The following is a 15,948-nucleotide window of genomic DNA, read 5'->3' on the forward strand; positions in this document are numbered from 1 at the left end:
AAAAATGGAAGTGTAAGGCATAATACACGGCATTAGTATTTCCTGAGAGCTGCTGGCACATGCCATGAGCTCGTAATGACTAGTTTCCTGCCTACTTTCTTGGGATGAAGCAGCTGTTTGTTTCATTAGCCAGCTTCTCACAGCACTGGCTCCACTCTGCTGTAGACATCACCCATCAGGACTGTGCACAGTAATGCTTGGAGAGATAAATTGATTTTTATCAGCTATCCAAGAAAGACTGTGTAAGAAGAAAAAGAAAAAAAAGGTTGCTTCAATCCCATTCAGCAACTTTTAGATAAAGTCAGCCCACAGGGGACTTAAGGTCCCTGCTCTGGACACCTTTTGAGGCTAACTCATGACCTTCCTCAGTATCCTAAGAGAAGTGCCATGCACTTGTGAGAATATTTAAGGAGCACAGTAAGACTCAGCACAGAAAAAGATGGAGCCAAACTCAGAAAAGCCCAGGAGAAGGCTCCCAGAGGATGCACTTGCCCAGCAAAGTGTACTCAGCTCCTGCAGACTTACAGGACTGCTACTTTGAAACTCCTTTCCTATTCCTTATTCCTCCACCATTCTCATCCTCCAAGGGATTAATCAGGGTCAGGTCATTTCAAAGGGAAAAGAACGTGTCAGATCCTTCATATCAGGTGGATAAAGGAAGTGGCAGTAAAGCAATTAAATGGAATTCCAGCAAACTGCTGGAAAACAGGAGTGAGAAAGAGTGGAAAACAAAATATGTTGTGTAGACCCGGATATGAGTTACATAGCACTTTCAACTCCATCTTTGATGAATTTCAAGAAAATATAAAATAAAAGAGTTAGGATTAATGTTGTGTGTTTGTGTAGAACACTGTTGCTGTCTGTCAGCATGTGGAAGGATATGTCTGCCAATAAACCTCTATAAACTGAGGCCAAATTATCTGTTACCTACCTGTTATTCTACCTTCAGTGTCCTGAGTACCCCTGAGCTAAGCTCAGAAAGAAAAAGCCCACATTTTGCAGGCTTGAAGCTGCCACTGAATGCACTAGATTAATGCTGTAAATCTGAAAGGGGGAGAGGTAACGGAACTGAAAAATCTGATTTAGTGGAACTAAAACACAATTCTGAGGCTTGATGCCATTTATCTGGAATTTCCCTCTAACAGGAGGTATCACAGACAGGAACAACCTCCCAGAGGTTCAGCATGCCTGTTCTTCACCTCTTCAGTTTTCAGCTTCTGCTCTCCTGTCAGCCAACTTGCCACAGGCTGGAGACATTAAGGTATTGAGTCTTCCCATCTTGGAGCATCAGTACAGGAGCCTGTCTGAAATTTCAACTTTAATGCTCTTTAGGCCTACATAAGTGAAATTATCCAGAACTTTCAAAAAGCAGCTGTGAAAGTTGATTGTTTCCCAGTGTAAAGATATAGAAACTGGAAATGTTTGGCAGAAATAGCATTGTGCATTAAAAACCACCTCCGACAGAACGTATCTGACTAAATTTATCTGAAATGTAAATATTTTTCTCCCATTCTGCAACTGAGATCTCACAGACCCCCAGTTGTGTATTAATCACAGGGAAAAAAAAACCTCTGCTTCTTCCTCCTTCTTGCTACTCTTATGAGCTTCTTGTAGTTTTGCCAGCATCCCTGTTTCTGATTCTGCTAAAACTTTTGATGCCATTGGGAGAGAACATATACACAAGTCTGGGAAGAGCAGAGGAAAAAAAGTAGTAAGTGATTTTTGCCCTTACCTACCTATCCATCCCCCAGCCCTTCTCCATAGTGGTAGTGGACTTTTTGATGGGAATCTGAAGTCACCTCAGGGAAATCACATTTCCCACATAATTATGGAACAGAAAATATAGAAAAAAATTCAGTTAGCTGAGCATAACTCAGACAAACTCCTCACTGGCAAATGCAGAACTAAGGGAGGAAAGACTGGAAGAAAATAATAGGAAAACTTTTTTACCACAAACAATTAGATGCTATTGCCTGACAGTATAGTAGACTCAGTAGTGAGGGGTGGAATTTTAATAAACTGACTGAACTGGAAACAACATAAATAAGTATCTCTTTTTCATAGGGTTCAGAGAACCATAGCACCATAGTTTTCACTGTGATTTTTAAAGCTTTTTTGATGAGAAACAAAACAATTGTTCGAGTTGTTTCTCCACACAATTGTTTTCACCGTAGGCACATTTCTTGGCTAGTCTCAGCCAGGATCCAGCTATTTTCTATAACTTTTGCAGAAGGAACAAAGGGGCCCGAGCACACCAGAGGATCTGTTCTGGCTATTACTGGCACAGGCAGACTCCAGAGAGGAAGAGGATGTCAGCAGCAAGAGCAGAAGGAATTAAATGAATCCAGCTCCTATTTAACCAACTCCTTCCCACAAAACCAACCCAGATAAAATCCAAGATGTATTTGAAAAGCTGTCCAGGTTTGAAAGTATCAGCACACACCAGATTTTCCACAGCTGCTGTGAACTAAGACCAGAAGTCATAAAATAAGAATGCCTTGCTAAGGTGCATTAACTTCATATGATCATGAAACCCTTAGAAAATGCAAGTAAGGATCTTACAGCTATAGTAGTAGATCCCTAAATAAATAGAAACACACATTCCTATTTTCTTGTATAACCTCTCAGTTCCTGTGGCTTCCTTTAGCTATTACAGTTTTTGATCATAATGGTGATATGTCAGTCATATACTTTTTCTTCCAGTGGTTGCCAGAGGAAATTCCAAAAATGGAGTTTGGCTGGAGAGTGTATCTAGCCATCATGGAGGGGCCAAGGCCAGCTTCTGGATCCAGTGCACGTAGTCAGACAGCTGTTTGTATTCTCAGCTGTTCCTTGTTTACTTTTCTGTTTCTTTGCATCACAGGCAGCTTAGAATCCTTTGTCACTGTGCATGTAGCAAGCTGCATCACCAAAGTCTCAAATATTCCACAAAGTAAATGGATGCATAATGTTGGTCTCCTTTCAAGAGTAAAAACTGATAAACTCCCCTTCTTTGTATCACTCTATGGTATGCAACATCTCCCCAGTAACTGGCACAGGGAATTAATGCTGGCAATGTTCATAACACCACCAAGAGTGGTCAGAAAAACTGTTAAAAATATCATATGTTATGGTTCCTTGCACCAGATACTCACAGCTGCTTAGCAGAGTTCATTAAATAATTTCTGTTGAAAAAATAATGCATTATCATTTAGTTGAATCTGTAGCTTTTCTTATGGAGATTCATCCATTTATTTCTGAAAAATGTTTATTTCCTGTTTAACTCATCACTAAGGTTTCTTCACTTTTTTTGTACTTTTTCGTGGTAAGCTTTTCCCACAAAACCACAGCTACTCTTTCTTCCTTCTAGGTACCAACATTTATCAAATTGGTCTCCATTTCAAGACTTTGTCCAGCAAAACTGCCCTTCAGTTCTAGAAAATTTTCACTTCAACTCTAGGCTCGTATCGGCTACAACCAAAAATTCAATTTGTGGTTTTACCTTGAAGAACATGGCCAGAAAGCAGTGTGGCAGGGGTTTTTCACCCTCACCAGAAGAAAAAGAGAGCACAGACACACCTGTAGGTTCTGTGGGGGACTGGGATCAAAGACTATCAAAGAACCCAGCTGTTCTGATGGCAGCAGGGCCTGCTTTACACACAGGGAACATGTGCTTTCAGGACAAATGTTGGCAACAGACAGGCTTGTCTCCTCCTGGGTACAGTCTCATGACACTGAAAAGTGTCAGAAATGCACTATCCAGAAGCACTGTAAAGCAAATTATAGTGGCTGCACTAAGGTATGCCTTTTCTTTTGCATCAGATAACAAACAAGGGTGTTCTTACTAGTATTGCAAATAAGGAGAATTTGCAGCTAGATTTTACCCAACTTGAATTCATCTCACAGTATTCATGCACATGCTGATCACCGAGCTGGAGAGGAGATTCCTGGGGAGAAGCTACAGAGCCAGAATTACATTCTTTTTGGTAACTTTCATTTGGAACCAAATTGTTACTTTACAATAATCCTTCTTTTTCTCATTCTCAAATTGAAGTAGCTTAATCTCCTTGCAAAATATTTCCTTCATGTTTTTCAGTGACCATTGCAGGAGAGGGCCCCACACAGCAGCACTTTCCACACCCAGCCCATAATATGCACTGATACAGGAAAGACAAGCCTGTGTATGGTGCACGTTTACTTAGTCAGCAAGGGGTTATGATGCAGACAAGGACTAGTGAGGTTATACAGTTTCCATAGTGACTGTCTGGGTGACATTATTTCTTTCTGGAATTCTGTCAGTGATCACCACTGTGCTTAGGAAAAGAGTGTTCTGTGTTCTGCCATCAGGGCTGCCCATCAACTAAGCAGTGAGCAACAGGAGGATTCATTTCCCCAGGAATAAGCTTATCAAAATTAAACCATCTTGCACACAGCAGGAGTGTATACCAAAATATGCCTTGATTTACATTTTAATCCCATTTTATTGGTTAGTATGATTGAGCCTATCAAACTATTAGTGATTATGAATGTGTCATGCTAATTCTATAAAAGTATTTGTCACCCTTACATTACAATGGAAAGCAGTAACCTACACATTATTGCAGGATTTCTGACAATTCCAGAGGAATATATTCTAAGCAAAAGTTTAGATTTCTGAAGAGCAACCACTGAATCTTTGTCAACAGGATCTATAAGTCACTATGCCATTTATGACCTACATTCCAACAATCAACTCTAATGTCCCTAGTAATGTATTCCAATGACATTACTTTATAAAATTTAACCCAGAAGGTAAAATTACAGAAAACAATATATTTAATTTGTCTTTGTGACATTTTCATTAGGGACTCCACATCTACCAGCCCCAGCCTTTCCATAACTTTCAAAACCAGAATTAGGGGAACTAGATTCCACAGCAACTCAAAGCACAGCACTCTTTTCCAATACATAAAAACAGGAGATATGTTCACTCTGGATTTTAATTCTTTCTGATCTTCATTGCTGCAGAATTTTCTAGCAGAGAACCTGACAAAATGGATAAGGTAGGTGAGCATAAAACACTGAGTATTTCTCACTTTTTATGAAAACTGTACTTTTCTTATTGTCCTTTTTTTGTGTGTAAAATCAGAAAAGCTATGACAACATAAAGCTTTCTAAGCTTTGGTAAGTGTAGCCAGCTTTCTAAGTACTGATATTGATTAAATATAAGGGGACTGACAAGGTAACCAATGTCCCTCATAAAATCATCTTCAGTGTCAAGTTCACCTGCAGAGAAATGCCCTGAGCTCCTAACAACTCCAGAGCTGTTTCTTTCCACCACTGCATCACTTTCAGCCTGAGCTCTTAGTGGCACCTTTATTTTGCATTGTGCTGAGATAACCCTTCTCTTTCAGCAACAAAGTACTCACTTCAAATCTTTACAAGGATTTGGAATCGTGGGAAGAGCTGAGGCACAGCAATGTTGTTGTTCCCTTATGTATTACCCCTCTACAGAGAATAATTGTGTGCCAGGAACAACTCTTAGGTTTCACCAGCCTTTAATTCAGAAAGAAGAAGCTTTGCTCAAACAGCAGGAGATATTTCGTCTCTACACAGGAGAGTTATGAACAGTAACAATGACCATATCTGGAACCATGCCACCCTTTTCAATTAGCAGTACATTTCAGTAGGAGGATACTGTGCAGATTCCTATTTACTTAAACAAATTCCAGTCTTAATAGACTTTCTGATTTAGGATTTCAGTTGCTTTCTCTTGATTACAATGAAAATTAATGAAGCAAATAGGGAGTATGTACTTCGAGCAAATGCAACAGCACATATTTGTAAAATTGGACTGACTTAACCCCTGTACACTGTTCCCTACATATTACAGTTTTGTTATAGTGCCTGTTCTGTAACACACTTTGTTAACATTTTTTTTCAATCCTAACTAATAAAAGATATCTGCATTGAAATAAAGAATGTTAATAAAATTAGGTCTATGCTAAATTTATAGACAGAGATTATGATCTAACATATAGATTCAATTTGAGAAATGTTGTAAAGGTTCCTAGCAACCAGATATTAGGTATATATTTAATGTGCAATAAATTAAATGTTATAAATGATGTGCCACTGGAAAACTCTTCAGTGAAGAATACAGAGGGAGGAAGAGGAAAGGAAGTTAAGGAAAGCTGTAGCTCTTATATTGTATGGCTCTGCAGCAAAAATCTCCCCTCTCATTAGCTCACCTTTGGCTAGGGATCGCTGTCCTGCTGCATCTGGCACAGCTAGACAATGTGCATCTGCACTTAGGTGAGAGGTTTGGGATCCACCATTGGCTTCAGAGAGCTGGAGCTCCTGGCTTTCTGCTGAGTCTCCACAGGTCACCTCTGGTGGCTCATCAGAGTGGATCTGGACACAGAATGTTAAAGGCTGATCGCCCTCCTCCGTGGCAGAGCTGGCAACCAGGTCAAGCCAGGACTGCCTCTCTGAATACACCACTTTGGATGTCAAGGAAGAGGATGATTCTTGGGAGTTGAAAGTGCTTTCAGGAGAGGAGAGGGAACAAGATGCTTCACTTGACAGAGTAGAGGTGAATGATGACTTCTGCTGATCCTGCTTTAACAAAAGTGGGGGGGGGGGGGAGAAGAAAAAAGAAAAATTATTTACAAATTAGTCCTGTAACTATGTTCTACATTACATGAAATATAGATATGCAGCTGAAATGCTAAATGACCAAAACTTCATGTAATGTGGTTATTTATTCATTCAAACAAGCCTGTGGTGTTGCAATCAATCTCCTTTCCTTCAGAAACCAAGCCACCAGGAAGCCTAAAGCAAAAGAAATATAAACCTTTTATATAAATATAAAAAAAAATATAATTCCTAGAAACAAAGACCAAGGAAAACTATAATGCTGGATGTAGCCTTCCATGGTAGGTCTCACACTCACTCACCTTCTTTCTTTAATTTGTCTTCACTTCATTGGCCTAATCAAGAGTGAAGAAGAAAACCTCCAAATTAGCCATTGAACATGAAGGACTCAACAGTTGCACCAATGCAATAACAGAGATAGACAGAAGGGGCTTCAAGCACTGAAGTACAGTAAAGAAGTATTTTTCCTAGTCCATTCAAGGGATAATTGTTCACCAGGGCAAGAAGGCTTAGCAGAAACTATCAGAAATTGTGATGAGATCATGATATGAAAGCCAGATTTCTTGCTACTGCAGAAATTTACTCCTGCATATCATCTCCTATTGGCCAATGGCAGCATTGGAATACCAGACTTGATGGACCACAATTTTGGCATGTTTCTGTCCTCAATATTTATGTAGAATAGATCTGTGTAAGGATTAAAACAGATGATAACTAGACTGAAAATATTGAAACTTACTGAGAAGGTGTTGCTAGGGAAACCTGGAAAAGCTGAAAACACAGTAAAGAGGCTAGCCTGGAATACCTATTTATAACCCAGTAAATCAGAAATAAATTTTATTAAAAAAAAAAAACAAACCAAGAATAACAATTTTTTAATTATTATTTTTAAAGTCCAATTCAGTGTTGTATACTCTTATGTGTACTACTTCCTTCTTATATTAAAAACAGCAAATTCTTCCTGTGTTTCTAATACAGCTGTATCATGTAACAATTAGTCAATTCAGAGGATGAGGAGGACATATATCAGACTGTGAGCACTATTTGTTCATAGCAACTTCTTCACTTTTGTAAATTTTCAAAATCATTCATAGAATTGTCAAGGTTGGAAGAGGCTCTCAAGATTATCCAGTCCAGCCAAACCCCTAAACCACATCATCCAGCACCAGATCCAGAAGCCTCTTGAACACTTCCAGGGATTCTGACTTCACCACCTCCCTGGGTAACCTATTCCAATCCCTGATCAACCTAATGGTGAAAAAACTTGTCCAATATCTAATCTGAGTCTGCCCTGTCCCAGCTTAAGGCCACTTCCAGTCCTGTCACTGTAGGCATGGCCCCTACCTGGCTACAACCTCCTTTCAGGGAATTGTAGAATGCAATGAGGTCTCCCCTAATCCTCCTCTTCCTGAGACTGAGCAAACCCAGCTCTCTCAGCTTTTCCTCAGAAGACATGTTCTCTGGTCCTTTCATGATTCCTATAAGGCTGTGCCAAACATTGCAGGACCCAGACATTGAAATTCCCCTATGGAAAGTACAGCACTGTGTTTCAGGTGTGGATTTGTTTCTAAAATAGAAACCTTCACATATGCATCTTCAAGCAAAGACAAGGAGATGCTGTATTAACTTAGGAGAGCTAAAAATGCCCTTGGGAGCACAGGTGATATGGAGCATTTCATCTAAGAGCTCCAATCACAACAACAAATTGTTGAAGCATTTATAAAGCCAAGCAGAACAATTGAACAGTAGCAGCTCTTGCCCACATGTAGTTGGTCTAATTTCAATATTTCAAAGCTTGAAAATGAAGATATTAGATCTCACCTCTATTTTTCTGGCATTTGTCCACACACACACAAAAAAAAAAGTGTTATTGAAATGAAGACTGTGTTTCACTGAGGGGAATACATTTTTGTTTTCATTTCCATTGTGTGATAATTTAAAAATATGAGTGAGAATAAATATGACTGCCAGAAGGTGTTTCTTTTTCTCTACATATGTGTTGTGTTTTGTTTTTTATCTGGCATGACAATTGTTTACCTGACATAAATTATATGAATGACTCCTTTGGAAGTTTTGCAATTATCCATACGATAATAAATTTCCATTTGGGGATGTTTCAAGAAGCAGATCATAAGGATTTCACTGGAGATTAATGAGTCTCTAGATATTTTTTAGAAAAAAATTATGACCATTAAACTCTTCAACTGCTTTTTTGGCCGCTGCTGCAATTTATTGTCTCAACATATCTGCTGATTTTTTAACTGTATATCCATCCACATGTGGACAAATTAATGCAGGTGGTCAGTTTAACTTTTGTCCTACAGATGCTGTAAGTTACTTGTTTCTCTCTTGCCTTTTTCCTCCACAATGCCCAAACCAATTCATGCACATGGAACCTCAAGATCACTACTTTTTTCTTCTGCAAATTACAAACTGGTTTGAGTCAGCAGAGAATAGAGCAGCAGGTACAAACTTTGTGCCAGAAGCAACAGCAAAGTGCTTGCTGCTCTAAAATGTAATAGAGTCTAAACCTGTTAGTGGTAGGTTTCTATTAGTTTCCAGACTAGTAGTTTTTGGTTTGGAGTTGATGTCAAGAAGTTTGGAGGCCTTTCTGCTTACAATAATAAAAATAAATTAACACCAGTCAATGCCTGTGGCATTCTAGACACTGAGTTGAGTTGACAGGATATGTGTCAGTTCCAGTAGAAATTTGGGAAAATTGAAGTAGGCCAAGTGCTGCACCCACAGAATATGAACCCAAATCTACCACATTTTTGAGATTTCACAGCTTGGTTCAAGTACTCTGCAACAAATAAAAAAGGATAGAGCCGTGTTTAACCAGCTTTTCCTGAGACAACCACAGGCTCCAAACCTAGAATTCAGTTTTTAGTAGAAGCTCCACTTTCCAAATCCTTCCAGTGTTTTTCTTGTTTCAGCACTGTTCCAGAAGTGAAAGGGATATTAAATACAGTATTTAAAAGAGGACTCTGACTTGCAGTCAAGCAGAGCTGTTCCTACTCACTATGCAAGCAAGCTGAGCACAGGGCAGACCCACAGCAAATGGAGCTTATTCCAGTACTGGGGTGAAAAGATGACACCTTTGCTCAGGAGACACTAACCTTTGTCCACAAGGGAAGGGATTTTAAGGGATAAGAAGAAGGGAAAGTTGTCAAAGGTAAAGGCTGAAGGGAGGATACACTTAAGGGAAAGCTTGAGAAAGCAGGATCCCTCAGCATCTGCACCACTGGCTGCCTCCCACGTGTTCCCTGCCAAAACGTGGAGGCCAGCACTCAAGAGGAGCATGTGGGAAGGAGAAAGGAGGAGATTGCCTCTGCAGCAACAGACCAGCAAGCAGCAGGAAACCAGAAAAACAGAAAACTAAAAACAGCACCTGTTTAAAAGTCATCATCTGGAAAAACACAGGCATTCACTCAGAGGTGAGCAGACGGAAAGCACATCGACAGCTTCCTAAAGGCAAGCTGCTGAAGAATAAAAATTCAAGACCATTCATTAACTGATCCATGGCCCTGAAAAACTGTGGAGACATTTTGCCAAAGTTCTTCTCTTCTCTGATATTTATAGCCACTCAGTCACATTTAACTTCCAGTTAACACAGGCAATAAAGAATCATGCTCTACAGCAGTGAACGCCTCACACCCCCGAGTGCCAGGCAGATTGTTCCAGGGATAAACACTACATGTGTCAGGAGGGGAAGTGAAGATTGACTTATCTGACTGAAAATGAGGGGGACAACAGGGCTCCCAGCTTTATGTGAGCTAATTAGGGACTGCCAGACAGGCAACAATGACATCTCCTTTTTTTAATGCCTGTGATTGCACAAGCATCTCTAGCTCATCTGTATATTTCAGATTTGGTCCTGCTTCACTGCTCCTGTGCCCACCCCAGCTGCTGGGGGTAGAGTGCCACAGAAGAACTTGTGCCACAGCAGTGAGGCAGCAGACACTTCCCTTCCATGAGATGCCACGAGAATATTTAGCACTAAATATGTTACTGCACACCTCTCAGTGTTAACTTTGGGTGAAGGGTAAGGTTTGAATCAGGATTCCTTATTACCAGCCCAAAGCAAATCAGTCATTTTAAACACAGAATTAAGTAAATTTGGCTTTCCATTTTAATGGAAAAAACTTTAAAAATGTGGTGACAAAAGACTCTCACAAGGCTGCTCTATAGTTTTCAAAGCATGATATGAATAAGCTGTTTACTCCAAAATTGCAGCCAAACCCCCAATGCCTGTTGCTAGCTCCAGGAAAACTTACTGGCAACAGAGATTAAGGGGTTGCCTCTGCTACTTGCAATAGCTCTCCCTGACTTCTACTACAAAGGAAACTTTTCTTTTAAAGGCTGCAAAGTGAGGGAAAAAAACCCACCCCAAACCTACTAGTGAAGCTACTTGTCATAGCAAATTAACAGTCTTTCTTCCTTTACTTAAAAAAAATTAAAAATGGAAAAATATAAAAAAAAAAATTAAAATCCTTTTTAAAAAATTCATTTAAATCACATGCAAGAGCAATGAGATCACTGGGAAAAATAATTATATAGAAACAAGATTAATAGGGCAAGAAGTAGAGAGTAATTAGGAAAGCCAATTTGATTAGACTCATGAGGGTTCATAGAGCTTATTTTAATTTATGAAATGAAGTGAGACAGGAAGGAATATTCTGGGACAATATGCTACATAGATTTTGGAAGAATGCCTATTTTATTTTTTCACAGTCTATTTTTCAGAGGTAGAGGAAAAAGAACATATTTTTATCTCTGTGTGAAGAAACCTCTTTCCCTTCACCTCTCTTCTGTGCCACAAAAGCAGCTTCAAATTCAGCAGTCTTAAAAACAGCTCAGTCAAATAAATAAATACCAAGCTGTTGAATATGCTACCAAGGTCACAAAAAGAGAGAGGTTTCAGGATGGATTTTTTTTAAAAAGAGAGATTAGTATGGAAAAGCCAGCTTATAGTGGTGTGTTAAAAATCTTGTAAAGAAAAGACAGGGTTTGTGTATGAGGTAGAACAACACCTCTCTTTCTGGAGCAAGATAAATAGGAAGGAGCTGATCTTTGGCAGTGCAAAGCTCCCTGTGGTGCAGGATGTGCCAGCTGTGTGCTCTGAGCATGGAGGAACACAGGGTGGACATTTCCAGACACGGTTTTAGGCCATTCCTAGAGGTCTTCCACCTCAGGAGAGCTCTGTTTCAACCTGCTAGCAGAAGAAGCAAGGCAATAATTGGTCACTTACGGAAGGAGGAGGAGGTGTCAGGGCTGTGTAGGGTGGAGGTGGCGTGTCTGTTATTTCTGGGTCGTCGTGTTCGCTTTCACTGTAGCATTCTGAGGTAGACATGGAAAATGAGCAAAAATAAAGAGTTAGACCAACATATTGCCCTTTTCAGCACTGTGGAAACCAAAGATCACCAAGTAGGGTGTTCTGGATTTAGGACCACATTTTAACAAGCCGGTGTCACCTAATCCACTGGTGGTAATGCTGGAGAGTGCTGCAAGTGGCAGAGGCAACCCCTTAATCCCTGTAACCAGTAAATTTTCATAGAGCTAGCAATAGGCACTGGGGGTTTGGCTGCAATTTTGGAGTAAATAGATTGTTCATATCATGCTTTGGAAACTATAGAGCAGCCTTGTGTGAGTCTTTTGTCACACATGGTATCTCATATAGACACACCATACAGCATGGCAGTACATATGAAAAGGTAATATCAAAAGTAAACACAATACTCTAGGACTACCCTACTTGTCTCCCTCTCTCATTTTCTCTCTCTCTCTCTTTTTTTTTTTTTTTTTTTTTTTTTTTTTTTTTTTTTTTAACAAAAACAAACTCATAGCAGCCTCCATATCTCTTGACGTGTGGAAGAGGCAGTCACTGTTATTTCTTTCAACTATCTGTGAAGCAGGTGAAAACATTTTTCCACAAATTTGTTTAGAAGTGGATTAAATGAAGTGATAATCATTGATAAAATTAGACACAGATAAAGGGAATCAGGATGTTGCTGGTTCTTATGCCCAGGACCTGGCAATAGTAAACATTGGGCAAGGTCATAGAATCACAGAATGGTTTGGTTTGGGAGGGACCTTAAAAGGTCATATAGTCCAGTTTCTCTGCAATGAGGGCAACTTGAGAGCCAAGAGTCAGAACAGAGGCTGCCCCTGTGGTGTCCATGGGGTCCAGCAGTGCCCTTTGATGGCCTCATGCACCCAGCAGCCTGTGCTGTCCAAGAGCCTCTGTCCGAGACAGCAGGGGCTGCTTAAGTCCAGCTCTGATTCCTCATCAGAGCTGGACTTCAGAGGGTCACACCACTAGAAAGCAGTGTGTTACCATGGTCTCTGGACAGTCACCTGAGGTGATTTCATCTAAAATTAACTCATTTAATACCCGCACGCTTTATTTTTCTGCATGACCTTGTGGGGGAAAGGTGGGTGTTAATAAGCATAGAGTGAGGGGAATAAAGTTGCAAGAGAGAAAAATTCTGTGCATGAGAGAATTTTCTAGCATGTTAACAAAGGGAAACTTAAAGAAGTTCATTATTTTTTTCTCCCTGTACTATTTGCAGAACCAGAGAGTTTTAATAGCATAGATACAATCCTGTTTACTGGAAATGTATGCTGGAACATCTAAGCATAAAGAACTGAAACTGGCTGAAATAAGGTCTATACCAATATCTGAGACTCTATTAGTTCCTTTTGAGTAACACATTAAAAACTTATTCTTTCTATAGCTCCCATTTTAGGCACACAGAAGAACTGAAAAAGAATCAATAGCTGTTTCTGATACTCTAAAAAGGCAATTGGTGGTGGGAGAGAGTGTTGAAATGGACAGAAAATATCTGAATACAGAAGAAATGCCATAAAAAGAGCCAGGACTTCTGAAGAATTTTGCTGTGTGATGCAGAGAGGAAGAGCTGGTCAGCAGGAAGAGAAGTGGCTGTGGGTAGTGACAGTGTTTCAATGAAACAAAGCAATGTTTCTGTAAGGACATGTCCAGCAGGCACCAGAGCACCCACACTGAAGGCAGCTGCTGGATCACCTGGGAACAAACCATGCATGAAAAGAGGAGGTGTTTGGCACCAGAATCAGAAGGCTTTTTTCTGAGGGGCAAATGGGTGGCTATCTTTAAAAGCTGAAGAAATATTATTATGCTATTGCAAAGCTATTAGATAACCTGTCACACAGACTATTGAGAGGATTATTTTATAACTTTTGGTATATACTTTTATTTTTAGATTAGGATTGGTGGAATGACTCATTTTTCATAATTCTTAATTCAGCCAAAAAAACCTGTATCACATATTTTGATGTTTAAAAAAATTGGCTTAATGTATAAAATTTTGGCCATTCCCATTTCTCATCAAACTCTTTCATTCATGAAAAGATGGGCAACATATTTGCACCCTTCCTCCCTGAGTACAAGTATCTTGCAGTTCTTGTTACACAATCTGATATTCAATATAGCCCTTTATCCTATGGTGTTTTGATAAAGTTGGCTTCAAACAAGATACAGACTTCATACAGGAATTAGATGGTGTGAAAATTAACAGGTTTTCTGACAAGAAACAAATGTGAACTGAGAACAAAGAAGCTGATGAGACTTGCTGAATTCTCCAGCAATCAGTAGCATCTGTGTTTACCAACCCCAAAGCTGCTTTTAATGGTAGAGCATAAATGGAGCCAGATCAAATTAATCAATAATGTAATTACATGTCCCAGCCTGGACATAAACCACAGTTTTGAATTTTGTGATAAAGCAGAAGGGATGCAGAGAGGAACACTTCATTGCTTAGACAAAACAGGCTGCATCACCTAAGTGTTCATACTATTGCAAGTACCAGTTTCTTCTTCATGACAGCTCCTTCACAAGCTCAGCAGTTCTAAAAAGGGCACTGGGTACCAATACTCTAAAAATGGAGATTTAAAAGCCCAGATGATGACACATGTGTCATCACATATGTGATGACACATATTCCTCAGGTTCCTGTACTTTTAGAGTCCATTCCTGGTTTGCTAACACAATATTAACCAGAGGACTTCTCATTCTAAACCAGCTCCTCCGCCCAGATTTGTGATTTGGATTCTGGTATTTTCCCACCAAAGAGTTATATTAGGTCAGTGTGCAAATTAAGACAATAAATAAATTGTTTAGAACTTTTAAAGTTTCTCATTCCACAGTGAACTCGGGCTTGGCTCTGTAGCAAACTGTAGGCTCTGGAACAGCAGTACCACCTCTCATCCCCCAGCACTGCTGTGATTGAAACCCCTGGGACTGAGGACACGGTAGGGATGGGTCTGCAGTGCACAAGGTGTTCCCATGCAAGCTGCAGCACAGCTCCTGAAGTGTAACTCACCAGCTCAGAGCCCAGAGCAGCACAGCTGCTCCTCTTCACACTCGGGAGGCTTACTGCCAGAAAGTAGTTACACAGCTCTCACAAGATCACCTAGTGTCTCTCACTCACACAATTTCTCACCATTTTTTCTTTTCCTGTGATTACTCTGTACCGTGACAATGTGGTTTCTCTGAGCTCAGACAGTAGACAAACCCAAGATGACAGCTTGAAAGAAAGAAAATAGCTGACAAAAATTTGGCCAAGCAAAAACTGTTAAGAATACCATTAGTTACACACTGAAACTGTTTAAGCACATACCTTCCTCATTCCTCCTGTTTGGTGCCTGAGGGTCTACAGCCATTCCCAGCTTACTCAGCCACCTGTGTTTGAAACAGAGGGAACACAGAGTCAGGGACACTTGCATGCTCTTCAGACTGAGTTTTGTTCCTTTCACTTGTGTTCTACATCACCACATCTGTTTTTACTAGCCTGAAGACTAAATGTCAAAGTTTCTGCTTCTTAGATCATCTGCTAGAAAGGCAGCACTTACCTCTATATTAATATTCCCTGTAGTGAGCAGGAACATCTTTCCCTGACACTGGAAAAATGGCACTACTGATGACCCAGGAGTCGCATTTGTGTAAGCTAAAGAAAAAGTCTTTGTGCTGCAACACCATGTCAGTGAATTAGTCCAGCTGTTGAGGTGTCATCTTTCACCTGAGATGAAGAAAAAGGCATGGGAGCCATAGAAGATGGTGTCAGCTACCCTGGCCAAAACTTTTGCAGCACTCTGCGCCACTTGAAACCAAACTTTTTGATCATAGCATATCACATTTTTTACCTTGCTGTGTACTTTTGGTTTTAGTAAGTTTCACTTCCTGTGTTGTTTTAAGCTATTAACCAGGATGTTTTTCACTTATCTTCCTAGGTGGCTGCATTTTTCCATGCTAGAAACATTCCCTAGTTATGCTTTTTGTATATGATGTTTGCTTGT

General features: G+C 39.9%; 1 protein-coding gene across 6 annotated transcripts in view; it reads right to left on the minus strand.

Moving 5' to 3' along the window:
* IPCEF1 (interaction protein for cytohesin exchange factors 1) overlaps window positions 1–15,948 on the minus strand; it is a 78,792-nt gene that overhangs the window by 9,204 nt on the left and 53,640 nt on the right. For 4 of the 6 annotated variants that reach the window (XM_056486480.1, XM_056486481.1, XM_056486482.1 and 1 more), the window contains 3 exons: window positions 15,273–15,334; window positions 11,867–11,955; window positions 6,210–6,579 (listed from right to left, as the gene is read on the minus strand). In XM_056486480.1, the coding sequence (XP_056342455.1) occupies window positions 6,210–6,579; window positions 11,867–11,955; window positions 15,273–15,334 (521 nt within the window). The remainder of the gene's footprint in view (window positions 1–6,209; window positions 6,580–11,866; window positions 11,956–15,272; window positions 15,335–15,948) is intronic. The other 2 variants (XM_056486483.1, XM_056486485.1) reach the window with 1 other exon arrangement.

This window comes from Oenanthe melanoleuca, chromosome 3 (assembly GCF_029582105.1).
Source record: "Oenanthe melanoleuca isolate GR-GAL-2019-014 chromosome 3, OMel1.0, whole genome shotgun sequence".
Classification (NCBI taxonomy): domain Eukaryota; kingdom Metazoa; phylum Chordata; class Aves; order Passeriformes; family Muscicapidae; genus Oenanthe; species Oenanthe melanoleuca.